At 39.6% G+C, this 12,866-nt stretch overlaps 1 protein-coding gene across 1 annotated transcript in view; it reads right to left on the reverse strand.

The window, feature by feature from the left end:
- The window catches only part of PLAT (plasminogen activator, tissue type), an 87,441-nt gene that overhangs the window by 54,005 nt on the left and 20,570 nt on the right, over window positions 1-12,866 (reverse strand). Inside the window, exons 4-6 of the mRNA XM_053718000.1 lie at window positions 9,993-10,035; window positions 4,418-4,549; window positions 2,845-2,955 (exon numbers count right to left, since the gene is read on the reverse strand). Coding sequence (XP_053573975.1) covers window positions 2,845-2,955; window positions 4,418-4,549; window positions 9,993-10,035 — 286 coding nt within the window. The remainder of the gene's footprint in view (window positions 1-2,844; window positions 2,956-4,417; window positions 4,550-9,992; window positions 10,036-12,866) is intronic.

A 12,866-nucleotide genomic window follows, 5' to 3' on the forward strand; every position in this document is an offset into this window, starting at 1 on the left:
ATATATTTAAATGAGAAGGAACTTTGGCTTCCTGACATACAGAACATAGTCTATCTGAAGGTACAGACATGATAAACAGGCATAAACTTGATAACAAAGTACAAAAAAACGTTTTAAAATAAAACCGTTACTGTCACTTTAAATTTTAAACTGAACACACTTTATTACTGAACATGCGAAAAAGTATGAAGGAATTGTCCAAAATTCACCAAAATTTCACCACAGTGTCATAAAGCCTTGAAAGTATTGCACACCAAATTTGAAAGATTTAACTCTTAAAATAACGGAACCGGAGCCGTTTTTACATTTAACCCCTATACAGTCCCTGGTATCTGCTTTGCTGAGACCCAACCAAGCCCAGAGGGGAATACGATACCAAATGACGCCTTCAGGACGCTTTTTCAGTGTATCTGAGCTCCTCACACATGCATCTGCATGCTCTGACTCCCAAAAACAACTGCGCATTAGTGGCGCGAAACTGAGGCTCTGCCTAAGACTAGAGAAGGCCCCCAGTGAAAAAGGTGTCCAAAACAGTGCCTGCCGTTTTTATTACCAACATATCCCAGATAAAAACAACTCCTCAGAGTAATAAACCATTAAACATGCTTATAAAACAAACGTTTTAGCCCAGAAAAATGTCTACCAGTCTTTAAAGCCCTTGTGAAGCCCTTTATAAAATGTTATTAAAATGGCTTACCGGATCCCATAGGGAAAATGACAGCTTCCAGCATTACCAAGTCTTGTTAGAAATGTGTCATACTTCAAGCAGTAAAAGTCTGCACACTGTTCCCCCAACTGAAGTTACTTCATCTCAACAGTCCTGTGTGGAACAGCCATCGATTTTAGTAACGGTTGCTAAAATCATCTTCCTCTTACAAACAGAAATCTTCATCTCTTTTCTGTTTCAGAGTAAATAGTACATACCAGCACTATTTTAAAATAACAAACTCTTGATTGAAGCAATAGAACTACATTTAAACACCAAAAAACTCTAAGCCATCTCCGTGGAGATGTTGCCTGTACAACGGCAAAGAGAATGACTGGGGAAGGCGGAGCCTAGGGGGGATCATGTGACCAGCTTTGCTGGGCTCTTTGCCATTTCCTGTTGGGGAAGAGAATATCCCACAAGTAAGGATGACGCCGTGGACCGGACACACCTATGTTGGAGAAAAAAGTTTTTCATAAAATTTAAATAAAAAAAATAAAAAACAGGAGAGAGGAACTGAACAAGGAAATACACATAGCTTAAAGGGACACTGTACCCAAATTTTTTCTTTTGTGATTTAGATAGAGCATGCCATTTTAAGCAACTTTCTAAGTTACTCCTACTATCAAATTTTCTTCATTCTCTTGGTATCTTCATTTGAAAAGCAAGAATGTACGTGTAGATGCCGGCCCATTTTTGGTGAACAACCTGGGTTGTCCTTGCTGATTGGACAACACCAATAAACATGTGCTCTCCAGGGTCTGAAACAACAATTGGCTGGCTCCTTAGCTTAGATGCCTTCTTTTTTAAATAAAGATAGCAAGAGAACGAAGAAAAATTGATAATAGGAGTAAATTAGAAAGTTGCTTAAAATTGCATGCTCTATATGAATCGAGAAAGAAAACATTTGGTTTCAGTGTCCCTTTAACAGTAGTTTTTCTATAAGACTAAGCCTAGCCAAGGTGGCAGCCTCTTAGCCCACTTTCAGTCTCAATGTTGAACTGTCATTAAAGGGACAATCTACCATCGAATTGTTATTGTTTTAAAAGATAGATAATCCCTTTATTACCCATTCCCCAGTTTTGCATAACCAACACTGTTATATTAATACACTTTTTACTTCTGTGATTACCTTGTATCTAGGAACCTTCTTCCAGCCCCCTGATCACATGACTGTGACTGTTTATTATCTATTGTCTTGCATTTAGCATTGTTTTGTGCTAGATCTTAAATAACTCCCTGTGCCTGAACACAGTGTTATCTATATAGCCACGTGTACTTTCTGTCTCTTTGTGTTGAAAAGAGATTTACAAAGCATGTGATAATAGGCAGCCCTCAAAGGCTTGGAAATTAGCATATGAGCCTACCTATGTTTAGTTTAAACTAAGAATACCAAGAGAAAAAAGCAAATTTGATGATAAAAGTAAATTGGAAAGTTGATTAAAATTAAAAGTCCTATCTGAATAATGAAAGAGTAATTAATACTAGACTGTCCCTTTAAATTGCAGGTACATAAAGGTGCAATATACTAAAGAATGTTTTGCTTGAAAATGTAAATAAAAAACTTTAAAATTAAGCGAAACACATACAGCAGTATCAGCTCTGTACTTCCTGCCTATGCTTATAATCTGGTAGGTAGCTTTCAGCCAATGAGTGCTAGTACAAAGTATCTATCTGCAAATGAAAAGTAGCAGGAGGTACACAACTGATACAGTTGTTTCACTAGCTTTTATATAAACAGTGTTTCTTTCATAAGGATGATCGCCTTATGGGCATTTTGTTTTATCAGGTTTACTTGTATTATTAGGTGCCAGGGATCTTGAGACATGAGGGTGTTTTATAGGAAGAGCTGACACAGAAGGGGGCAGGGCTACCAGTTTGTTGTGGGTAGAGTTGGGGCAATTTCTGGTTTCGCTCTGGAAACTGGGACATTTGTACCTGAAGTAGAAGCACCAGGAGGAGGACAGAGCTACCAGCCAGTGGCAATATCCACGATGGTTGGGAGCCCAAGCCCCATACAATAAAGTTGGTAGTTATGCCAATTTTCCATTTGTATAGTAGGTAGTATAATAAACACATGGATTTGGTATATCTATATAATACAGTATTCTCCTACTTTGTGCAGTGCTCACACTCACCTGTCTCACAGTGTACTCCTGCAAATCCATTGGGACAACGACACAGATAGTGAGAGGAATACAGGGCTTGCTGGCAGATACCTCCATGATAGCATTGCTGCTCTGTGCAGTCTGTGGGAAAAAGATAATGGTGATTATGTAAGTGCCCACTGGTGAGTCACTTACTCCTACTGTAACCCTGATTCACCTGCAGATGATCATTTGCCAGTACAGTAGAGCATTTAAAGGGGAATCTTTAACCCTTTAAATACGTAAATTATGTAACTAATATTTTAGCCAACAAATAAAATACAGATCAAGGCTATCCCTTTACTATCCAACAAAATGTTTCTCAGGTTGGATGCTTTGCTTTATACTGATATAAATATAATAGAATTATACAGAAACATAGATTGACAGCGGATAAGAACAAAAAGATAAATCAAGTCTACCCATATTTCTTTTACAATTGTCTACATAATCCTTGACATTCTTAACCTATTTTGCAAGTGGGCACACAGAGTGTCCAGACATGCATGGGAAGCTCTGTGCTCACCAGGCCCATGTATTGTGACAACACTTCTGATTGCAGGACCAGATGGGCCTCCTAGAGGTGTGAGCACACTCTCAATTGAGACCTCTGAGACCCCTAGAGTTACTCCCCTGGTGTCTGCACATATATACCTCTCATGATACCCAAATGTTGAAGCGCTTGAAAGTGATGCAGCATATCTGTAAAAAGCAGTGTAGAAAATATCACCTGAACATCTGTCTGTAAAAAGTAAGATATTTTACCTCAGTTGCCACATCCCATTGTAAAAGGACTTTAAGCAGCCAATTAGAATGCTAGTCCCAGGACTTGCAAGAGAGCGTGCATCTGGAATGTGTAGGCACAGTCATAGGGGGATATTTATCAAAGGTCTGGCAGGCCTGATCCGACAGTGCGGATCAGGTTCGCCAGACCTCGCTGAATGTGGAGAGCAATACGCTCTCCGTATTCAGCATTGCACCAGCAGCTCTTGTGAGGGAGCTGTCCATCAACCTGATCGTACTCGATCGGGTTGATTTTCAGCGATGTGTGTCCACCTGCTCAGAGCAGGCGAACAGGGTTATGGAGCAGCGGTCTTTAGACCGCTGCTTCATATCTGCTGGTTCTGGCGAGCCTGCAGAGACACGGGCCCTCAAGCTCCATCCGGAGCTTGATAGATAGGCCCCATAGTATTTCCCCAATCAGTTTAAGAAAGTTTACTATGAAATTTTGTGATATTTCAGTGAAATCTCAAACGATAACAGTAAAGCAAAGCATGACTTCAGCACTGCTGATTGGCTGTTTTGTTTTGTTTTTTTCAGCTTTGCAGCTGGACAATATCTGAAGTATAACTGTTCACAGAATGCTTACTACTGTGAACTGAAGACATTGAGGTAAAATAACTTCCTTTTTTACATAGAGATGTTCAGGTGATATAATCTTGTCAGTTATTTTACAGTTATGCTGCATCACTTTCAAGCGACTTAGCATATGGGTATTATATCCCTTTAATATCTGTTTTCTTCAATACTTTCGTGATTTTATTTACCAAAGCCCACTAATTACCTATAAATGGCACACTGTGACATCTTTTTTGGCCATTGTCGCAGCGGCAGAACTCCACTCTCTTGCCAGCAGGTCGCAGCCAGCTGTCTCCTCTATTAAAAATCCGTCCCGAGAGATGATCCACACACAGTGCTGTAGTAAATGGAGAGAGAGGGTGGAATAACTACATAAAATATATCTCCCTCCAGAACGCCAATGCCCCAAATTAATAAATAAATGAAAATTAAAAAATAAATTGGTTTATGACATTTAAAGGTATATTAAAAAGCAATAATGTGTATTAAAGTGCATTTTATTGTAACACTGTTGCTTACACTATGTATTTAACTGCTGAAAACATAATTTATGCTTACCTGATAAATTCCTTTCTCCTGTAGTGTAGTCAGTCCACGGGTCATCATTACTTCTGGGATATTAACTCCTCCCCAACAGGAAGTGCAAGAGGATCACCCAAGCAGAGCTGCCATATAGCTCCTCCCCTCTACGTCACACCCAGTCATTCGACCGAGAACCAATGAGAAAGGAGAAGCTAAAGGGTGCAGTGGTGACTGGAGTATAATTTAAAAATTTAGACCTGCCATAAAAAACAGGGCGGGCCGTGGACTGACTACACTACAGGAGAAAGGAATTTATCAGGTAAGCATAAATTATGTTTTCTCCTGTTAAGTGTAGTCAGTCCACGGGTCATCATTACTTCTGGGATACCAATACCAAAGCAAAAGTACACGGATGACGGGAGGGACAGGCAGGATCTTTATACGGAAGGAACCACTGCCTGAAGAACCTTTCTCCCAAAAACAGCCTCCGAAGAAGCAAAATTGTCAAATTTGTAAAATTTGGAAAAAGTATGAAGAGAAGACCAAGTTGCAGCCTTGCAAATCTGTTCAACAGAGGCCTCATTCTTAAAGGCCCAAGTGGAAGCCACAGCTCTAGTAGAATGAGCTGTAATTCTTTCAGGAGGCTGCTGTCCAGCAGTCTCATAAGCTAAACGTATTATGCTACGAAGCCAAAAGGAGAGAGAGGTAGCAGAAGCTTTTTGACCTCTCCTCTGTCCAGAATAAACGACAAACAGGGATGAAGTTTGGCGAAAATCTTTAGTTGCCTGTAAATAAAATTTCAGGGCACGGACTACATCTAGATTGTGTAGAAGTCGTTCCTTCTTTGAAGAAGGATTAGGACACAATGATGGAACAACAATCTCTTGATTGATATTCCTATTAGTGACTACCTTAGGTAAGAACCCAGGTTTAGTACGCAGAACTACCTTGTCTGAATGAAAAATCAGATAAGGAGAATCACAATGTAAGGCCGATAACTCAGAGACTCTTCGAGCCGAGGAAATAGCCAATAAAAACAGAACTTTCCAAGATAACAGTTTGATATCAATGGAATGAAGGGGTTCAAACGGAACACCCTGTAAAACGTTAAGAACTAAATTTAAGCTCCATGGTGGAGCAACAGTTTTAAACACAGGCTTAATCCTGGCCAAAGCCTGACAAAAAGCCTGAACGCCTGGAACTTCTGACAGACGTTTGTGTAAGGAGACTCTCCTCCTGAGTCCATGATCCCTGAGCCTTCAGAGAATTCCAGACAGCGCCCCAACCTAGTAGGCTGGCGTCTGTTGTTACAATTGTCCAATCTGGCCTGCTGAATGGCATCTCCCTGGACAGATGTGGCCGAGAAAGCCACCATAGAAGAGAATTTCTGGTCTCTTGATCCAGATTCAGAGTAGGGGACAAATCTGAGTAATCCCCATTCCACTGACTTAGCATGCACAATTGCAGCGGTCTGAGATGTAGGCGTGCAAAGGGTACTATGTCCATTGCCGCTACCATTAAGCCAATTACCTCCATGCATTGAGCCACTGACGGGTGTTGAATGGAATGAAGGACACGGCAAGCATTTTGAAGCTTTGTTAACCTGTCTTCTGTCAGGTAGATCTTCATTTCTACAGAATCTATAAGAGTCCCCAAGAAGGGAACTCTTGTGAGTGGAAAGAGAGAACTCTTCTTTTCGTTCACCTTCCACCCATGCGACCTTAGAAATGCCAGTACTAACTCTGTATGAGACTTGGCAGTTTGAAAGCTTGACGCTTGTATCAGAATGTCGTCTAGGTACGGAGCTACCGAAATTCCTCGCGGTCTTAGTACCGCCAGAAGAGCGCCCAGAACCTTTGTGAAGATTCTTGGAGCCGTAGCCAATCCGAATGGAAGAGCTACAAACTGGTAATGCCTGTCTAGGAAGGCAAACCTTAGATACCGGTAATGATCTTTGTGAATCGGTATGTGAAGGTAAGCGTCCTTTAAATCCACTGTGGTCATGTACTGACCCTTTTGGATCATGGGTAAGATTGTCCGAATAGTTTCCATTTTGAACGATGGAACTCTTAGGAATTTGTTTAGGATCTTTAAATCCAAGATTGGTCTGAAGGTTCCTTCTTTCTTGGGAACCACAAACAGATTTGAGTAAAACCCCTGTCCGTGCTCCGACCGCGGAACCGGGTGGATCACTCCCATTAGTAAGAGATCTTGTACACAGCGTAGAAACGCCTCTTTCTTTATTTGGTTTGTTGACAACCTTGAAAGATGAAATCTCCCTTTTGGGGGAGAGGTTTTGAAGTCCAGAAGATATCCCTGAGATATGATCTCTAAAGCCCAGGGATCCTGGACATCTCTTGCCCAAGCCTGGGCGAAGAGAGAGAGTCTGCCCCCCACTAGATCCGTTCCCGGATCGGGGGCCCTCAATTCATGCTGTCTTAGGGGCAGCAGCAGGTTTTCTGGCCTGCTTGCCCTTGTTCCAGGACTGGTTAGGTTTCCAGCCTTGTCTGTAGCGAGCAACAGCTCCTTCCTGTTTTGGTGCAGAGGAAGTTGATGCTGCTCCTGCCTTGAAATTACGAAAGGCACGAAAATTAGACTGTCTAGCCCTAGGTTTGGCTCTGTCTTGAGGCAGGGCATGGCCTTTTCCTCCTGTAATGTCAGCGATAATTTCTTTCAAACCGGGCCCGAATAAGGTCTGCCCTTTGAAAGGTATGTTAAGTAATTTAGATTTAGAAGTAACATCAGCTGACCAGGATTTTAGCCATAGTGCTCTACGTGCCTGAATGGCGAATCCGGAATTCTTAGCCGTAAGTTTAGTTAAATGTACTACGGCATCTGAAATAAATGAATTAGCTAGCTTAAGGGTTTTAAGCTTATTTGAAATCTCATCTATAGTTATTGAGTCAAGAGTCTCTTCCAGAGACTCGGACCAAAATGCGGCCGCAGCCGTGACAGACGCAATTCATGCAAGGGGTTGCAATATAAAACCTTGTTGAACAAACATTTTCTTAAGGTAACCCTCTAATTTTTTATCCATTGGATCTGAAAAGGCACAGCTATCCTCCACCGGGATAGTGGTACGCTTAGCCAGAGTAGAAACCGCTCCCTCCACCTTAGGGACCATCTGCCATAAGTCCCGTGTGGTGGCGTCTATTGGAAACATTTTTATAAATACAGGAGGGGGGGAAAAGGGTACACCGGGCCTATCCCACTCCTTAGTAATTATCTCTGTAAGCCTCTTAGGTATAGGAAATACGTCAGTACTCGCCGGTACCGCATAGTATCTATCCAGCCTACATAATTTCTCTGGGATTGCAACGGTGTTACAATCATTCAGAGCCGCTAATACCTCCCCTAGCAGTACACGGAGGTTTTCTAGCTTAAACTTAAAATTTGAAATGTCTGAATCCACTCTATTTGGATCAGATCCGTCACCTGCAGATAGAAGCTCTCCGTCCTCATGTTCTGCAAATTGTGACGCAGTATCTGACATGGCCCTATTATTATCAGCGCACTCTGTTCTCACCCCAGAGTGATCTCGCTTACCTCTAAGTTCTGGTAATTTAGACAAAACTTCAGTCATAACATTAGCCATGTCCTGTAATGTGATTTGTAATGGCCGCCCTGAAGTACTCGGCGTTACAATATCACGCACCTCCCGAGCGGGAGATGCAGGTACTGACACATGAGGCAAGTTAGTCGGCATAACTTCCCCCTCGTTGTTTGGTGAATGATGTTCAATTTGTACAGATTGACTTTTATTTAAAGTAGCATCAATGCAATTAGTACATAAATTTCTATTGGGCTCCACCTTGGCTTTTGCACATATAGCACAGAGATATTCCTCTGAGTCAGACATGTTTAACACACTAGCAATTAAACTAGCAAGCTTGGAAATACTTTTCAACTCAATTTACAAGTAATATGAAAAACGTACTGTGCCTTTAAGAAGCACAGAAAAAAACTATGACAGTTGAATAACAATGAACCGGAGAAACTATAAAAATCAAATTTTTCACGGTAAAAGCACAAATTAGCAAAGGATTGCCCCCATTAGCAATGGATAACTAACCCTTAAATAGCAGAAAAAAAATGTACAAAATATAAACGTTTTTTATCACAGTCAAGCACAATCTCACAGGTCTGCTGTGAGTGATTACCTCCCTCAAAATAATTTTTGAAGACCCTTGAGCTCTGTAGAGACGATCCGGATCATGCAGGGAAAGAAACAGACTTGTGACTGAATTTCTGATGCGTAGCAAAAGCGCCAAAATAGGCCCCTCCCCCTCACACACAACAGTGAGGGAAGTTCAGTGAGTGCCCAAAACAATTTTTCACCCAGTACCTCAGATAAATAAACGATTTAACATGCCAGCAAAACGTTTAAAATCAAATAAAATGAAGTGTCATTAAAAAGCCTGCTGCTAGTCGTTCCCACTGCAAGTTAGGCTAAAAGTTATATGCATACAGTATTATCCCAGTGAAGTGCCATTCCCCAGAATACTGAAGTGTAAACATATATACATAACAGCCTGATACCAGTTGCTACTACTGCATTTAAGGCTGAACTTACATTATATCGGTATTGGCAGTATTTTCTCTATAAAAACTAAGTATAATCACCACAGTCCTCTCACACATCCTATCTATTAGTTGGGTGCAAGAGAATGACTGGGTGTGACGTAGAGGGGAGGAGCTATATGGCAGCTCTGCTTGGGTGATCCTCTTGCACTTCCTGTTGGGGAGGAGTTAATATCCCAGAAGTAATGATGACCCGTGGACTGACTACACTTAACAGGAGAAAAGGGTTAACACATTGATGAAGTTAACTCAGAGCCAACATTGCAATGCTCCCAACTGCCCCCCATCCCTTGGGATTGTCATTGGTTGGCTGGTCTGGTCTGAGCTACTTTCTGCCTGCAGCCTCTCTGGGGCCTGGTTTTAATGAATTTACTGAGCCTTCCCCACAGGCTGACCAGCCATACTCACAACCCATCCAGTTGTGCTGTCAGTCTGCCCCAGCCTTAACCCTTAGATGTAGCACTGCTCTCAAAATGCCAGTGGGTCATTGCCCAGAAGAGTTGACATTGCCTATGTGTTTAACCTCTTTGTGCGAGCTAAATATATTTTTTCTAGAAGGAAATCCCACAAAATTCTATTTTTCCCATTTTTTTTCCATTCAGTCTGTACCAATTATATTGCATACTTATTAGCCTTACATATTTTCCTTCTGTCTAACATTGAGTGATGTTATTTACCTTTATAAGTCCGTGTTCCTCTTTTTACTCGAGATTGGACACCCTAGGAACAAGAAGAACTTTATTAGATCCTACAAAAAAATCATCCATAGGTGTACTGGAAGATGACCATTCTGACTGATAAAGTCTATGCAATTTGTTCCTGGATACATTACATTTAGTGGGCTGCATATCAAAGAGTGTGCAATGTTGGCTAACGGACATGAAACAAAACATTTTTCTTTCACGATTAAAATAGATGATAATTGGATAGTTGTTTAAAATGTTTTTCTCTATTATCTAATTTGCTTTGTCCTTTTGGTATCCGTTTTTAAATAAATACCTAGGTAGGCTCTGAAGCAGCAATGGAATACTCAGATCTAGCTGCTAATTGGTGGCTGGACATATGACTCTTGTCATTGGCTTACGTAATGTGTTCATCTAGCTCCCAGCAATGCATTGCTGTTCATTCAACAAATTATACCAAGACAATGAAGCAAATTTGAAAATAGAAGAAAAAAAATAAAAGTTGTTTAAAAGTGTAGGCTTTATCTGAATCATGCGAGAACATTTTTCGGCTTCATGTCCCTTTTAAGACATTGCTAGTTTAGCAAAATGCCGTCACCACTCAGATATCCTCTGCCGAGTACAAACAAGAGGAATATGTAACTCTCTTCGATTTGATCTACATTCCTGAAGAACATCACTTTTGCAGTTGTGATTTTATGGTATGTTCTGGAGTCGAAAAAACAAGCTCAAATGTCATACCTCCAAATAAAATAGAAAATTGGGAGTGTGTAAAACTGGTTGCTTAAAATATAACAAATATCAATTTATAAACTAATAACATGAACAAAGAATGGAAATCCATAAAGAATAATTTGTTACTAAAAATGTTACGGTCTCACATGTTTTAGGTGCAACAGAGACTACGCTTTAAAACATTATAGGGACATAAAACCCAAAATGTTTCTTTTTGTGATTCAGGTAGAACATAAAAGTTTAAACAACTTTGCAGTTTATTTATTATCACATGTTCTTTCTCTTCTTGTTACCCTTTGTTGAAAAGCAGACAGGTAAGTTCACGAGCAGTTTTGCTACAATGTTATGCATTAGCAAGAGCACTAGATGGCAGCACTATTTCCTGTCATTTAGTGCCCCAGAAGTGCTCACTACCTATCTAGATATTTCTTCAACAAAGAGTTACATGTAAACAAAGCAAAATTGATTGTAGAAGTAAATTGGAAACTTTTTTAAAATTGTATTCTCTATCTGAAATATTAAAGAATATTTTTGGGGTTTCATGTCCCTTTAATTTTTTTTTTTTTTTTATCAAAGCAACCTGATTAATTTTCTTTTTCACATTAAACTGCCGAGTACAACTACAGTAGAATGGTTAGTACATGCTATTGTTTTTATTCCTGTGCCTACAGCTCTCTTCAAAGTCATTCTCTTATTTTAATCCCTTATATGTATTAGTGAAGCATCTACACACTGGGCGCCGCCATCTTGGAGCTTATATTTGTTATGTAACTTTGTCACAGGAAGCTACAAGATGGTGGCACCCGGTATAAAATGCAAAACTTTACCATATACAAAAGCATAGTGAGTAGTAACCCTCTACCAGGGCCGGTCTGGGAATAAAAAGCAGCCCTGGAAAAAGATGAAGACCAGCCCTATTTTATGTTGAGTCAGTAGAATGCACAAGCCCCATTTTACTCAAAGGGCATTACTGGGATACTCCTCCCCTAATATTATTTCAGAATTAAATTATATGACTTTTTATTAAACAAAAATGCCAGATTGATGTTATATAGCAAAACTACAAACCAATTGTATCAATTAATCACCCCTTTAAATTGTAGCTTTTCAGCCCCAGCTGCTGCAGCCCACCGGGAAATCACCTGGTATCCTGATAGGCCAACCCAGCCCTGCCCTCTACTGTAGTTGTACTTGTACTTGTGCTGTTTAAAGGGATACAAAACCTAAACATATATACAATTTTAAATAACTTTCCAAAATTGTATTCTCTATCTGAATCATGAAAGAAAAATGTTGGGTTTCATGTCACTTTAATGGGAATTATCAACTATTTTAATCATCCTATTTATAATATTTGTGTGGATTTTAATCTTTTTTAGTTTATCCCTTGAAAATATGTTTTAACCAAACAGACACTTTCTCATCTTATTTATTTTCATTTTATAATTTTCCGCTGGTGTTTGAATCCATAAAAGCTAAACTAGAAATAATCTGTATTTTGATAAGACTCCAAGCATGGATGTGTAGTCATAATTTTATGGCCCATACTCCAAATGTTTGTCAAATATGTATAAATGCTTTAAAAAAACATTTTTGGAAAACATTACCACAATATTATGTAATATGTGCTAAAAATGTGTCAATAAATCAACAGTTAAACAAAAATATGGTGAGAGCACCCTTCTTTGCTTTAATGTGAAGTGAGAATTTTACTTTAAAATAAACCATTGATAAAACCATTTATTCCAACACAATATGTAGATTTCTGATGGGTTTTAGCAGAGCTGTCAAAATAATCCTTAATGGGACAGTAAAGTTAAAATTAAACTTAAAGGGATACTAAACACAAAAAAAATATATTTCATGATTCAGACAGAGCATGCAATTTCAAGCAACTTTCTAATTTACTCCTATTATCAAATGTTCTTCATTCTCTTGCTATCTTTATTTGAAAAGCAGGAATGTAAAGCCTAAGAGCCGGCCTATTTTTGGTTCAGCACCTGGATAGTGCTTGCTGATTGGTGGCTAAATGTATCATGAAAGAAAACATTTGGCTTTAGTATCCCTTTAAATTAATTACATAAAGCATGCCATTTTAAGTTACTTTCCAATTTACATATATTATTAATTTTA

Source organism: Bombina bombina, chromosome 6 (assembly GCF_027579735.1).
Source record: "Bombina bombina isolate aBomBom1 chromosome 6, aBomBom1.pri, whole genome shotgun sequence".
Classification (NCBI taxonomy): Eukaryota; Metazoa; Chordata; class Amphibia; order Anura; family Bombinatoridae; genus Bombina; species Bombina bombina.